The sequence below is a fragment of the Phlebotomus papatasi genome, chromosome 2 (assembly GCF_024763615.1).
Source record: "Phlebotomus papatasi isolate M1 chromosome 2, Ppap_2.1, whole genome shotgun sequence".
NCBI lineage: Eukaryota > Metazoa > Arthropoda > Insecta > Diptera > Psychodidae > Phlebotomus > Phlebotomus papatasi.
In genome coordinates, this window is record NC_077223.1 from 65546645 (window position 1) to 65562982 (window position 16338).

The following is a 16338-nucleotide window of genomic DNA, read 5'->3' on the forward strand; positions in this document are numbered from 1 at the left end:
TTACATTCGACGAATAGATAAAATTCGTATTTAGTTAGATAATACTTCATTTTATATCAGTAGGACTCTCGCTAATTCGGCCCGAACTTATACTTTTTAATTTGGGCAGACGTTAAATTTGAAAAAAAAATTGTTGATATTTTTTCAAGTTTGACTATGATTATCGAATGAAGCAAATATCCTTAAATTTTCCATGGTTTCTCTTTGTTTTGATGTGATTTTGCGTTATTAAGGGATTTTCATGAAATTTACAATATATTTGGGTATGTAAACTCAATTATGTGTATGCAGATGAATAAAAAATCGTTCGGGTGACATTTTGGTCCCAAATGCCCGAATTTGAGAGAGTCTACTGTACTGTAATTCTAATCTAATCGAATAATTCGATTTCTCAAATAAAAATGAAGAAAAATGACTTAAAGAGAGTAATAAAATGGTGATCACGAGGAAAAAGAAATGCTGAATGTATTGTTTTCATAACATAATTGCCTGAAATAATCGAGTTTGGACCTTTTCAAATGGGTGGCGAGAAGTGGTTACAGCACTGGCGAAAAGTGGTAAAAAGTGGCGACGAAGTGGTTATTTTTGCTTTGTTAATTAAAATCAGATTTTTAAGTGGGGGGATGTGGGGCTACTTTGAACTATGGGGCAACATTGTTATACGATTTTTTAAGCATGTTTCTAAAGGAAACTGGGTTTTAACATTATGTAATTTGGATAGACAAAACAATTGCGATTCTAAAAGATATGGACAGGCTTTATTCAGAAATAGGGTGGAATAACCGGCTATCGCCATGTTTAGGAAAAAATTAAATTCATTTAATCATAACTTTTGAATCCTTGTTACAAGATAAGTTAAATTTGACACAAAGTTACTTAGATGTATTGGCTCTAGATACGTGAAAACAATAATCCTAGAACATAACGCTGGACTACTTAAAAAACTGATTTTTATTAATAATGCAAAAATAACCATTTCGTCGCCACTTTTTACCACTTTTCGCCAGTTTTGTAAAATTTGTAACCACTTCTCGCCACCCACTTGAAAAGAACCACACTCGGTTATTTTAGGCAATGCTATGAAAAGAATACATTCACCATTTCTCTTTCCTTGTGATCACTTTATTATTACTCTCTTTAAATGATTTTTCTTCACTTTTATTTGAGAAATCAAATTATGGGGCTTTTGCAGAAAGTAAACAATGCAGATTTGACAACTGAGAATGTACGAAGTGAAGTTAGCGTCGCCTACTGAAAAGATATGGCGACAGGTGGTAAAATCAATTCCAGAATATTACCACTTCTCGCCATGCCTCATTTTTATACAAAAATAATATAAAATGAAATATTATTTGAATAAATACAAATTTTATGTATTCCACAAGTGCAATTAAATATTCAATAGACAAATTATTTACCCAAATAGGTATTTTTGGCCTGATGAAAATTTGACGACACTTAGTACATTTGGTAAGAGATGTTGGATTCGATGCACTTGCTTAAAATATTGCTCTAAAAAGTGATCAAAATCGTGAATCCAAAACGAATAATTATTATTTTTCGATTCTATGCGTAGAAGCAGAAACAATACAAAAAAATTGCGACTCATTTATTTCATAAATTGCGAAAAATAGCGATTTCAATGTAAGTGGCGAGAACTGGTGATTCCACCCTAAAGAGAGTAATAAAAGGGTGATCACGAGGAAAAAGAAATGCTGAATGTATTCTTTTCATAATATTATTGCCTGAAATAATCGAGTTTGGACCTTTTCAAATGGGTAGCGAGAAGTGGTTACAGCACTGGCGAAAAGTGGTAAAAAGTGGCGACGAAGTGGTTATTCTTGCATTGTTAATAAAAATCAGTTTTTTAAGTGGGAGGATGTGAGGCTACTTTCAACTGTGAGGTAACATTGTTATACGATTTTTTAAGCATGTTTCTAAAGTAAACTGGGTTTTAACATGATGTAATTTGGATAGACAAAACTATTGCTATTCTAAATTATATATGTAATTGTAAAAAACAGGGTAAGGACAAGCTTTATTCAGAAATAGGCGAAAAATCCTATATCAATGTAGCCTCACAGTTCAAAGTAGCCCCACCTCCGCCTAGTTTATCTTATAAGAAAGATAGATCCTCTTTTAAGATAGTCAATCAAATCTGTTTATCTTTATTTTGATACAAACTGAAAATTTCTTCCTTATATCAAAAAGTTGCGACAATTTGGAGTTGGAGGTCAAAGATTATACACAACATATAGGGTGGAGTCTACACTTATAGATGTTATACACTTATGGACAGCGTGCAAAAATCTTAAGTTCTTACACGTAAAACATAATTCGAAAAATTATAAAATTATTAGTTTATGATGTAATTAACAATTTTTTTGATTTTTCGAAATCAGTTTAATGTAATAACTTTAGATTAAGTTAATTACTTTTAGATAAGTGTGTATAAAATCCATAGTGTAGACTCCACCCTAATCAAGATTTATACTTACCACGTAAAAATCTTATCCCCGTAAAAAATTAAACCCAATAAACCAATAAAAACCGATTCTCACCAATATGGCGAATCCAAGATTAATTTCCATTGGTTGATATAAAAATCAATGAATTCACAGCCAAGCAATTATTTTTTTCTAAATTTTCCTGAAGTTTTCTACAACTGGAAAGTTGTGCCGCAGCAATTGCCATTTTACTCAAACTTTCGAATGAATTCCAGGCAAATGAATTAACTTTGCTCAATTTCATCAATAATAAAATTGTCGAGAAATTGAATTTAGCATTTCCGGGTACAATCAAATTGATAGAATTCCTGCATTAAAAGAATAGTTGGATAGGACCTCAAATTGATGAAGAGTGGCTTTATTTTGTTATCAATTATTTTGTTTCAATCAGAAATTCCTATGGCAATTAATCGGCGATCCTGTCTGCCTCAATTTTATCGACCTTTTGCTTGTTGTGACAAAATGTTGTGACCAATTATAGCTTTCAATGGGAACAAAGACAAAAGTGCATTTTCCTCAGGAGATTTTCCTTTTGGAATTCTTGGAAGGAGAAAAATAGCCATGGAATTCCCGTGAAACAGCAAAAAAGAGGGACAAAAGGAAGAACAATTTTGTGCTCTTTCCGCTCAATTTTCCGGTCAATAATTCACGTGTATGGGGAGGAAAATGAAGCGTTAAACTACTGCATTGGCGCCAAATTAAATCGACAAGAGCCTTCTATTGAAACTGAACATCCCCTTCCTCTGTCCTTTCCTTTCCAGTTCCCATATTAACAATGGGCCCCTATCGCGATAGAAATCCACACATTTAGCCATTGGATTATTTTATTAAGTACAAACACGAGTACAAATATTGCAAATGACATTTTTTCTCTTACAAAATTCATCAAGTGCTTTTTTTCTTCATCTAAAAAAAGAAAACATTTAATAAGCGTTCATCGTACTGCCGATATTTCATGTGATTAAATCTCTATTCTCCCTTCTGGAATGCTTCTTTTCTGGAAAATAAAAGTCTTCTCCCAAAAACTCTCACAACATTGTAACAAAACGAATAACTTTGTAAAGTAATAAAAACAGACAAAAAAAACTTTTCTACCACAATTTTCTCCCTCTTTCACTTTCTGGAATATCAAATTGTAAGTTTTATGGCAAAAATCGCTCAGCACCGAGCAGAATGATTTTTAGAGTTCAGTGGACATATGACTTGTGAGTGCCTGAACTCTCTTAGCATTGCAGCTCTTACATAGAACATGATCATCCAGCGGATAGCACCCGCGTCCTTCTGCCTCTGACGACAACAACAGACCGCAATCCTCACATTTGTAGCACGACGGATGGAAGCTTCGATCCAGAGCCACGACACGCACAGTCTCCTCCTTTCCCGGCTCCGGCATTATTGGCATTTTGCAGACACAGCAGCGAGGAGCAAATTTTCTAGCAGTAAAAAGATTTTTCGTATCGATTGGACAAAATTTTTGCAATATGGAAAGTTTTCCAAAATTTCATGATAGTTTCAAAAATTTCATGACATTAGAAATGCATAGATGCTTGCAATTTGCACAGTTTTTCCGTGTAGAAATTACAAAATTTTCGGAATTTCTAAAATTTCTCAAAAATTCCAAAAAATCACATTGCTTCAATATTTTCGACACATATTTAAAGAAGTTTAGCAAATTGCTTGAAAGTTGCACAATTTGTCACAAAGTTACTATAGTAAGGCCATGTAACTCCGACGATTGCAAAACTCGGATGCCGCGACCGATTTAACTCCGATACATCCACTTAAAATATAATTTATATTTTTAATTCTGTAATTAATTACTGAAGTATCATAATATAACTATTCTACTTTAAGAAAAACCAAAAATTATATTTTTATCGGTTTAATAAGTGGGTAAAAGAAATATTTTTTAAGCTCGGGTCAGCTGGGTTGTATACTAAAAATTTAATTTCTGAGAAAATTTTGCTGTTGACAGCTCGTCGCTGGAAAAAGTTTAGTGTTTTTTCTATATAATAAAACATTATTTGCAATCAAAATTATTAATAAAAGTTAGTGTAGTTATTGATCTACAAGGTGAGTAAGAGTTTATTGATAATATATTAATAATTCATACAGAAATAAGTGATTTTTGTGAATGTTTACATTTCGATGCAAGTCGGATGCGGTGAAAGTCAATGTTTTGGTTAGGAATTTGCATTGTTCAGGACTCTTTTTCTGTTTCAGATGCCAAAGGGAACAAAAGAAAAGACCTATAAGGACAAGCCCTACTCTAAGGAAGGTCTTAGGAATGCCTTGCAGTGTGTACGAGATGGTTCTACCATAGCATATGCATCCAAAACATTTAATGTCCCAAGAACAACACTGCATAACAAATTGACCGGCAAATACCCAGAGGAGTGCCCAAATGCAATGGCAGGCCAACAATTCTTTCAAAAGAACAGGAAAAAGAACTTGTCAAATGGATCCTGGGATGTGCGGATGGCTAGCATCCCATCGGGAAGGAACAAGTTCTGGACAGCGTTAAACTCATCTGTGAGGTCTACAAAATTCCAAACCATTTTACAGCTGGAAGACCCGGAGACGTTTGGTTCAGGAATTTTCTTAAGCGTCATCCAGAACTCAGCAAACGCAAACCAAAATCCTTCTCATTGGAAAGAGCTACTGTTACTGCTGAAGACCTCACGGAATGGTTTCAGAATTGTCTTGGATATTTCACAGAACACAACCTTCTGAGCATTTCACCAGACCGTGTTTTTAATTGCGACGAAAGTGCCTTCTTTTTGACACCGGAAGATGGAAATGTCCTGTCCAGGAGAGGTTCACGTGTAGTTCCATCTCTTAAAAATTCAGGACCGAAGCAATGTATCACAGTACTCTTCATGGTGTCAGCTACTGGCGAACTTGCTCCTCCAATGGCTGTTCATAAAATTGACATTACTCCAAAAATTGCCATTCACAACGCAGAAGGATGGAAAATGGGAACGTCAACACAGAGTGGCTGGATGGATGGGCCACTTTTCTATGCTGGTCTTTATTTCCCGAAAATTGTTTTCCAACATTCAGAGGAGTCCATTATCAATAACCAGCACGATCAGGCCACCGACAATAATCCTTCAAATGATCCAGTCATCCCTGGAAACCAACTCTCTGCAACTTCTGAGACTCAACCGATCTTCGACACACTAAAACAATGCTATTTCTGGCCAGGAGAAATTCCAAAACGTCGTCAGAAGAAGAGGGTCAAAGCCAGCAATGTCAAACACCAGTATATTGTATCTTCCGAGGAAATTATCGCGGAACAGGAGGAAAAATTGAGGCAGGATTTACAAAAAAAGAAAGAAATTGCTGAACGGAAGTTGACCAGAGAGAGGAACAAAAAAATAAGGGCAGAAGAAAAGGAGATAAAACTAAAGGAGAAAAACATGGTAAAGGAAAAGGCTCAAATGCCAATTGAAGCTGAAAAGAAAAAACGTGGAAGGAAGTCAGCCAAGAAAACCGAGGAAAAATCAAAGAATTGAGTGCAATCTTAAAATAAATAAAAATATATATAATTAAATAATAAATTATTGAAATGAATTGATGGAATAAAACTCTAAAAAAATGTTTTTGAAAAAATATCTTCTCATTTTTATGCATTAAACTTTTCCTTAAAATGAGCATCCGAGTTTGATCGAATTCAACGGAGTTACATAAAAGCGTCGCAGTAACATTCTTGCGCATATATTAATATTATCGTAATTTTATTAATTTTCATCAATATTATTGCTAAAATTCTATTTCTATTATGATTCTAAATTAAACAAAGAATAATTCTATTGATTTGGAATGGGGAAAAAAATATTTCATCAGTCCAAAAACAAGCATTAAAGTCGCACTCTATGAAAAGTATCCGGATTACCTCTCTTTACTATATAAAATTTCCAAAATTTCAAAAATAATTGTTGAGGGACATGTCCGCGGAAGTCAGTGAGAAGATCGTTGTTCAAATTGTTGTAGGGATGGATCTTGCAGCTAACTTCATTATATGCGATTAACGCTGTCAAAGTAAAAAAAAGCTTGAAGTCACGTTCTTGAAAACGCTCTAAAATTTTCTTAAAATGCCTTAAAAAACCTCATTTGTTAGTCATTATTGTCAAATCAGTTTGAAGTAAAATAAGTCTTGTTAAGGAAGAACCTACAGGAGGGGCTTGAGGAGGGTTAAGCGCCAGCCTCTTAAGCTCTACAAAGCAGTCCTCCTGATAAGTAGATTCTACACCTGGACCAGGATATGAGAACATGTATAAAAGAAATCCTCCATCTTCGGCAGTCCATAACCAACGGATTGCTGTACTGTCATAGCAAATTAGGATGTCTGGTTATCCCGAGGTACGAAACCCTTGTGGTTTCTACGCAAAATCTAGGCATCACGTTACTACAATCTGATGACACAATGTTGCGCCACTTGAATGTGGTCTCGGGTTTGCAGAAACGACTGGCGGGTATCGCCAGATCTGCCCGTGTCGTATAACGGCACATTTGGAGCAAGTCACCGAGGAGTATAAGCTCCGCGAAAGGCGGCGCATGCTCAATGATTGGGCGGTCACCAAATGATAAGCTGCGATTGTCTTGGCTTTCAAAGACTAGCCTAGGTGAAGTGATTTAGACTTAAGACATTTATACACGTTTATTTTGTGGAGGAAGCCATTACAATACTGAAGTTTTTACAAGAACAAAGTTCACATTGAACCCCCTACCGACTGCAGCGCCAATACGTACTCTACAGAATTATCAAATCAAAAGCAACTGAGCTGAGGCCCTCGAGGTACTTGACAGCCCTGAGAGGCTATATAATCACGTTGTGGATCAAAGAGGCGACTGGTGAGTTCATTCAGCATAACGACATTAATCGTCAGAAGTACTGTGTCATGCCAGAAACTTTCGGACTCATTGTGGGCATATGCATACATACCAAAGCCAGAAGGACGCGAAGACGCGATGAAATCCGTGACCTAGTCGTGTAAGAAATCGCTCGTCGCGATCATGTAGCGAAGTTTCTCAAGGAGAAGACAATGCCCCCTGCCCCTGGTAGCGGAGCTCTCAAACCCGTGTTGGTAGTGAAAAACCGGGAAGATCTTCGTGGTCGACATAACAGTCCGCCTAACCATCGGGGTCAGGGACAAAGTCACCAAATACAGTCGATTTCCTCAAATTTGAACGACGGTTGAGTTCAAAGTGTAAAATTTGAGGTTATGTGAATAGAAGATAAAAAGATTTCTTCAAACTTTATGGGTGAATAAAGACCATTATTTGTTGTTTCTTAATTATTAGCGTATAAAATGAAAAGGAAATATGTGACAACGAAGGTTTGTGAGAAAATACGTGCTCTTGAGCTTCTAGAGAATGGAAAATCCCTAGAATCAACAAGGTTCAATATTGGGAAATCAACGATAGTGTTCTGGAAAAGCCAAAGGGAAAAGTTGATGCAACATGCAGATGATGAAAAGTGCTAAACTGAAAACATTGCACTCTGAGCTCTATCCTCAGACATCTCAGGCCTTGTATACGTGGTATTTTTTCATGAGAAAAAAAGGTAAAATAGAAATACTGAGTGGCTATTAATGTACGTTTCAGTTGTATATAATTTCGTAGGAGTCCCTCTTAGTGGTCCTATACTCCAAGAAAAGGCAAAGAAATACTTCGAAGAATTTAAGGATGGACCTGAGAATTTCGCTGCCAGTACAGATGGTTAGATGCGTGGAAGAAAAAATACGGGATAAGGCAATTGACTGTAAATGGGGAATCCCTCTCATCCAATGAAGATTTGCTGCCAGATTTTCTGGAAAATCTCCAGCAAATTATATCAGATTAAGAACTCACCTATGAGCAGATATATAATGCGGATGAGACAGGATTATTCCGCCAATTACCAAAAACATCTCTTGTTGAAAAATCCCGAAAAAGTGCGCCCGGATTCAAAGTCAATAAGGAAAGAATAACAGTATGTACCCATTTATAGCTATGTATTACGCTGACGTAATACACCGGCGTATTACGCCGACGTAATACAAAGTTGTATTACGCCGACGTAATACACCGGCGTATTACGCCGACGTAATACAACGGTATTACGTCGGCGTAATATGCAGGCGTATTACGTCGGCGTAATACATAGCTATAAATGGGCCCTATTAGCTTGTGAAAATGCATCAGGGGGCCATAAACTCCCCCTGTTCGTGATTGGGAAATCCAGAAAGCCCCGTGCTTTTAAGCACTTAAATATGTCTGATCTTCCAGTAAAATACGGATCACAAAATAGTGCCTGGATGATCAAAACACTTTTCGAGGAATGGTTTTTTCAGGATTTTGTACCACAAGTGCGTGAACACTTGAGAAAAAATAATCTACCTGAAAAAGCCCCACTCATCCTTGACAACGCTCCGGTTCATCCAAGAGCAGAGGAGCTTGTTTCCAGAGGGATTAGAGTGCTTTATTTATCGCCGAACATAACATCCACAATCCAGCCAATGGATCAGAATGTTCTGGAGACCATAAGAAAAATCTATAAGAGGACGTTCTTGCAAAATATCCTGAGTCACTTAGAGAACGACGCAGAGGTAGCAGAAGCTGTTAAGAATGTTATCATTCTGAAAGCAATCGAATGGATAGCGCAGGCATGGGATCTCGTATCATCCCATACAATTTCGAGATGTTGGAAAGATATTTTTGAAAACACATTTCAACTGACTGAGGAAAATGACCTACAATCTGAAGATTTCTTGCATCTGTACGATTTTGCAAACAGACTTCAGCCAGCTGATAAAATAATTAGTATATGTCTCATATCATATCTTTTAATTTAAAGTTAATCTCAAATGAAAGTCGTTAACTTTTTGAATATGACGTTCAAATTTGAGGAACTCTACTGTATACGCCCCTCCTAGGTACCATGCGGAAGATGTACAGTACAACAACTGCGAGTGCAGTGCTGCCAATTGTAATTGGCACGCAGAGATCAATCCCCAGATGCAGTAGAGATCCTCAGATCTAATTGTAAACAACCGGGCCACAAGAAACCGGGAAGTCCGGCCAAGCTCCATTGAATAAATGGTTGCAATGTATTGAACATAAAACTCTCATTTAGCTGCAGCGGAGAGGACGCAAAATCGAAAATTAGTCCTTTGAGCCAGATAACAAAGCTTTTGCGTCTTTCATGTAAAACAAGGAGTATTCTAATTAATTAATTCCTCAAGTAAATTCACAATATAAGATTGGTCCTTCGAGTCGAATAATAATTAGAATTGTTGCGTTTATGATATAAAATAAGTATTATGATAGTCAAAAATATCACAGAAAGATTTCAGCCTTTGTATCATGTTCTCCATCAGGTTACCAAAGAACATTCCATAGCCAGGAATATATCACAAGATCCCACTGCATTTGTCTAATTGGTCTAATTCTTCTGGCAAATTAATAATTAGTTAAAAATTGATAATAAATTAGTAAAAATTGAAACTTTAACAGCGATATGTCTAAAAATTTTGGCAAAAAAGGGTTTCAAATTCTATGAAACCTAATAAAAAAGCTTATGAGTTTATCATCCACGGATCCAGAGCTATCCCGTTTTATTTAAATTAAAATTTCATGAAATTTTGGAAAGTATGAAATAATACCAATAAATTCCAAAAAAGAACTTACTTGTGAAAGTCCTCAATGCAGTGAATCTGGTTTGTAGCATCAACAGTAAAGGGAATCCCATCGAGACTCTTCCCACAGACGATACAGCAGAAACATCCTGGATGATAGGGTTTCCCCGTGGCACGTAGAATCCTCTCAAGAATAGGCTTCATGCACACCGAGCACTTTTCCAGTGTATTCAAATAGTCATCCTCGCAGTAGGGCTTGTCCTCAAGTGCATAGAATGGCTTGCCCTGCAAATTGATCTGGCACTGGCAGCATGTGAAGCACTCAATGTGATAGATCTGATTCATTGCCGTACACCCCGAATTCTCCCCAATAACCCGGTCGCCGCACTTTACGCATATCCCATAGCTATCGGCATCTGCATGGCCATCGAGCGACTGCACCAGCATCTCCGTTAGCACATCTACTTCGGCCTCCTTGGGGGCTCCCTTGTAGCCCCCACCAGCCTCCCGGCTCCCGTATGGCGTGTACAGAGAATAATTTGAGCGAGAGGACATCTCACTAGCTGGCCGGGGATTAATGGGCTCGTAGATCGACTCGTAAGTCGAAGAATTCTATGACAAAAACCATTTTATAGTTTCCGTTTTACTGAAACCTTTTTTTTAATTAAATTTTACGAGAAAGTTCATTAACGACTCTTTAGACAAATTCCAATAATTAATAACTTTAGGCCACGCCCCCATTAGAAGTTTATGTCAATAAAGAATAGGAAGCTTTATATTTTTGATGAGAAGGATGCTCGTAGTACGACTTAAAAAATGTCTAGAAGCCTAATCTCAATTTTGAGCAGAGCCTTAAGAATATTATTCTTTATAAAAGAGACCACGCCCCCATTAGAAGTTTATGTCAATAAAGAATAGGAAGCTTTAAATTTTTGATGAGAAGGATGCTCATAGTACGACTTAAAAAAATGTCTAGAAGCCTAATCTTATTTTGAGCAGAGCCTTAAGAATATTATTCTTTATAAAAGAGGCCACGCCCCCATTAGAAGTTTATGTCAATAAAGAATAGGAAGCTTTAAATTTTTGATGAGAAGGATGCTCATAGTACGACTTAAAAAAATGTCTAGAAGCCTAATCTTATTTTGAGCAGAGCCTTAAGAATATTATTCTTTATAAAAGAGGCCACGCCCCCAATAAAATATGTATAAAACAATAATAAATTTTGTAATCATCACATTGTATTTCATAAAAATTTAACCAATTTCTGAAATATTACTCAAAAATAATTAAAGCTAAATAGTGTTTATAGATAAAAGTGGGTGTGGCTTCCGAATAAGTATGGCAGAACGAACTTTATTGCGAGCTGTACATGAAATAATTCACAGAACATACTGTTTTGTTCCTTAGTTTTATTCCTCTTGCATGGTATTTTCAACAAACTTACAGGATATGCTATGAAAACATTATAATTTCTAAAGAACACATTTAAATGGGCGTGGTTTCAAAGGGGCGTGTCAGATAAATTGTTGCTTCACTCTCTATTTTCAAGTTTTCTATTTCACTTTTTCTTTGAAGTAGCAACTCATAAATATTTCATACAGTCTTCCTTTAAATAAAAGTCTTACAGTGGGCGTTACCTATTTTATTATGGGCGGAATCCCCTAGCTCAATTTTATGTCATTTGGGGCTTGACGTGTAAATACGACACAATATACTTTTATTAAACATTAAAGACTCACAAATAAAAACAGACAAAACTTATCGAGTTAATCATAATTCTGTAAAAAAAGGGTGTGGCTTAAAATCATTTAAAGTTGGAGCATGTTCAAGATATCATTTACTAACTCTGTAAAAAATTCATAAATATCACAAGTACTCTTTAAAACAAAATACTTAAGATAAAAAACATTAAGCAGAAATGAAAGTGGTTTTTAGTAAAGTAAGTGCACACCTGAGAGGATGATCCATATCCATAATAATCGCTATTCAAACTGTTATCCGTCTGCGAGATTAGTTGCAATGAAAGCAGAGAAAAATGTGCAAATTGTTAGTGCTAAATTGGTAAACAATTATTTTAAAAGCGCGGCTCATGCAATTTGAATGATTTTTGAAGAATATTTTAGCGTCCTTGAGAATGTTACTTCACTTGCTAATTGACATTTTTTCCACCACAAAAATAGTCTGATGTGACTTTACTTAGCAAATGTCGTAAATTAGTTTACGATGAAACACGAGAAATGGAAAACACGATTATCTCTTATTTATCAGGTTTATTCAGGTGACTCATAAATTCCTTCGTTGTTGAATTGCGTTCAATGATAAACCCTATCTTTAAATTATTTTAACAGAGAAGTTTCTTGCAAACGCATATGTTGTTCATTTTACAAGAAAACATTTAGAAAGAACTAAAATTGTTTTTAAAATAGCGCACTCTCACGAAGAAAATATACTAAAAAACTCAGAATTGCATTTAAAAAAACCCATAAACTTGCAGAAGTCCAGACTGCAATCGCACAAAAACATCTACTTAAATGCAGAACCGTATTCAAGAAATACCGAAAACGCTTCCTAAAAACGCTCTACCGGCTGAATCACATCCAATAATAATAAATAATAATATAATTGATAATAATAATATAATTAATAATAATAATCAATAATAATATAATTTACTAAATAAGCTGGAATGCATCCAAGAAACACTGAAACCTAAAGATATTGAAACTTTAGAGTTGAATGCAAGAAACAAGGAACATTTCAAGAATTGGAGAATCGCATTGTAGAAACACGGTAACGTTTTCAAAAACATAGAAGTGTATCCAAGGCATTCAAAAAACAAGGAAACGTTTCTACAAACGCAGAATCACATCCAATAAATGCGGAAACACTTTCTGAAATGAAGAATCGCGTCTAATAAATACGTAAAGGTTTTAAAGAAACGCAGAATCACATCCAAGTAACACTATGAAAACTTTCAAAAATGCAGAATATCATCCAAGAAATAAGAAATTGTGGTGTCACATTAAAAAAATTGTAAACGTTTCTAGAAACGACGAATCACGTCCAAAAAACACTTAAATGTTTTAGAAATGCCGAATAGCATTCAATAAATACGATTTTTTGAGAAACGAAGAATCACAATAAAAACTAAAAGGTTTCTGGAAACGCAGAATCACATTCAAAAAATACGGAAACGTTTTTAGAAATGAATAATCGTGTCCTAGAAATACGTAATCTTTCTAGAAAAGCAAAATCGTATCCAAAAAACACAGAGAAGTTTCAAGAAAACCGCAAAATCATTTATCATGGCTCCGGCATACCTTTTAGATCAGTAAAATTTCATGAAATCAAAATTCACATCTCTTTCTCTCTCAAACGTTTTGCGTATGTCTATCTCATTCGTTCGAACTTCAAATTCGACTGCGCAAAATTTAATTTGTTATGATGTTTAAAAGAAGAAGAAGAGTGTGAATGAATGGAATTGACTGAAGCAATAGATTTTGAGAAAGAAAGGGATGCGGATTTCGACTTTATGAAATTTTCCTGATCTAAAAGGTATGCCGGAGCCATCAAAGAAAAAAACCGTAAATTTTTCTAGAGACTCAAAATCCTATTCAAGAAACACGGAAGCATTTTTAGAAAAGCAGAATCGAATCCAAGGACAAAAGCCAATGAAGCCTTTTTAATGGTGCTATCACACTAGCATTTCACGTTTTAATTTTAAATTCAATTGAGCCATTTGAGCATTAAGATTTCTAGAATTTACTTGAAAATTCTCACAGACAGGACACATTTTGCAAGAAATTTGCTCAATTTTAAATAGTGCCGCGAGGTTTTTGATTGTTAATGACTCCGGAAAATGTGTGATAGTACTTAAAATACTTAAAATGTCAACTCACTTATCTGTTATTCAGAAGGATCCTCAAAGCCAGAAAAAAGAATTGTAGGCAAAGGGCTATTGCAGCGACTCTGATACAGTTTTATTGAAAATCTGTATGAAGTCGTCCCAACTAAGATTTCTTAACACAACAATTTCCTTCGAATGACTTTAGAGGAACTTAATAAATTACTCCCGATACTTAAGCTTCATTTCATGCAAGTTTATCACTAAAACATTTTACCTATTTTATTTTTTGGCCACAAATAATATTAATTACGAGTAAATAAATTTAATAAGAATAATTTTCTTTAAAATACTACTTATTTAACTGCAATAAAATTGAAATTATTGAGCAATTTTAACATTTTAATTTGCTGAATTCATTTTATTTGGTCAACCACATTTATGTTAATTTATCATATTTAAACAGGTTTTTCTGGACCAAGTATTAGTTTTTATTAATAAATAAGTAAAGATCTATCAATTGAATTGGTTTTAAGTGCAAAATAACGCATAGAAACTAATCATCTGAAAATTAAATTGAATTTACAAATTGAAAAAATCCTAGTGTGATAGCACGGTAAGAATGTGGAATATCGTACAAAACACACGGAAGCAATTATAGAAAATCAGAAATGCATTTTCTAAATAAACACGGAAATGTTTTTAAATACAGAAAAACCGGTCCAAGAAACACAGAAACGGGAATTACAACATCATTTTTTTCCTTCGGCTGTGATAATAATTATTATTGATAAATATTCAAGTACTCCACATTTAGAATTTTTTTTGTACTCATCCTAACTTACGTCTTATTGGCGAATGTCTATGACCACATACTAGTTATTTTGAATTTATTTTTTTAATACTTTAAAATGCAACTTATCAGAGAAAATCAGCATTGTAGATTTATCATAAAATAAAAATTTTATTGCAATATTTGAAGAGTTGCAATTCGAGTAGAGGGGTTATCAAAAGACCCTCAATGGCTATCTGAAACCGTTTGTCCTCTATTCGTTAATGTTCGGTAAAGATCTGTAAGTTATCTCAAATTCGTGACTAATTCTATTTTTGTTATAAAACCTAGCAAAATAGAGTAAAGAATCTCCGCCGAGTCGCCAAGAAAACAAATGAGACAAAACATTATCGACTTCCGTCGATAGTTGATTGAAGTGACGACAATGCTAAGTGACGAATTTCTCACTAATTTCATCATCAAATTCAAGCTTATACTCCACAATTAGCGTGACAATCAATCATTCAACTTCTCATACTGCCCTCCCACAGTCTCTCAAAAAATTCCTCGACATCATTCCAATCATCCGGAGAGGTCAGATGCCTCCAGAATCCAGAAGCCAGGAAAGCACTTGGATGAAGCAAAATCAAAATTGAAGACTTACCTGAGAGATTGGAGCATAGGCCCCGTACTCGTTCTGATAGATTCCCGCAAAGTTTCCGTGGTTCTGCTCCACGTGCGCTGGGTGGATGCCCGCGTAGGTGGACATCGTGGGATAGCCACTATCGATAGCACGGCGGAGTTCGCTGTAAGATGAACTGACAGGACTTGGAGGAGGAGGAAGTTCATCTTCCGAGGATACATGTCTAGAATATTCATGGGTGGGGTCAGGATTGAGCTCAAGGGGTGGTGGAGGAGGGAAATCATCCGAAGTTGAACGATTGTAGGGAATGTTGGAGTAGAGATTCTTCTCCTCACGCCCACGACTGTGGACTATATTACTGTAGACAAGCCCATCGGCATTCCGATTGGGATTTTCAGGCTTGTCAGGTGCCCCATGGGGGCTCGGAGTGATGTTTCGCTGTTTCTGAGCCTCGAGGGTCTGCTTATGATACTCCAGAGCAGCCAATTGCTGATCGAGGACAATAGAATTGTCCAGGGTGTTCATTTGGCTGACATTATTGTAAATGGGCTGATTCCCATGACGGACAGTCACACTATCACTCGTTATCTGGCAAAAAAGACTCACCCGGTCATCTTCCGGACACTCAGAAGTTTCCTTCTAAACTTACAGAATTGGGATTGGGATGCTTAGGCTTTGGAGGTATTGGAGGTCCTACTCGTTTGGGACTCTTCTCCAGTTCCCCCTTAAGCTTCATCTGCTGCAATTTCTCATTGAGCCCGTTCATTGCTGGTGGCACCCTTCCGGAAGTTTCCAAAAATTGCACCCAAATTCGACACGCACACACTTCACTGTTATTGACACTTTTCTGTGCTTTTCTCACCACCTCGTCCACACAGCACTATCTCACTGTGAGCTCATGGCTCTGGGAAAACTGTGTCACTGGCTAAAATGTGCAAATTCAGTAAATT

General features: G+C 35.9%; 1 protein-coding gene across 2 annotated transcripts; it reads right to left on the reverse strand.

Annotated features, from left to right (window-relative positions):
- Positions 1-3312: 3312 nt before the first annotated feature.
- LOC129803888 (lipoma-preferred partner homolog) lies at positions 3313-16154 on the reverse strand. Of its 2 annotated transcripts, XM_055850758.1 has the most exons (5): positions 16038-16154; positions 15410-15976; positions 12081-12131; positions 10182-10741; positions 3313-3940 (listed from the first exon to the last, which is right to left on the reverse strand). In XM_055850758.1, the coding sequence occupies exons 1-5, from the start codon at positions 16152-16154 to the stop codon at positions 3688-3690; spliced, it is 1548 nt and encodes a 515-aa protein (XP_055706733.1). In that variant the 3' UTR covers positions 3313-3687. The 2 variants fall into 2 exon arrangements, with proteins under 2 accessions (XP_055706733.1, XP_055706734.1); XM_055850759.1 differs by lacking the exon at positions 12081-12131.
- Between the last annotated feature and the right edge of the window lie 184 nt (positions 16155-16338).

What these genes read in the sequence shown, in the direction of transcription:
- LOC129803888 (XM_055850758.1), bottom strand. Translation starts at nt 16,154, where the DNA reads ATGAACGGGCTCAATGAGAAATTGCAGCAGATGAAGCTTAAGGGGGAA. An exon ending in AGCATCCCAATCCCAATTCT is followed by an intron (nt 15,977 to 16,037) that starts GTAAGTTTAGAA and finishes CTTTTTTGCCAG; the next exon opens with ATAACGAGTGATAGTGTGAC. An exon ending in TGCATTGAGGACTTTCACAA is followed by an intron (nt 3,941 to 10,181) that starts GTAAGTTCTTTT and finishes TTTTACTGCTAG; the next exon opens with AAAATTTGCTCCTCGCTGCT.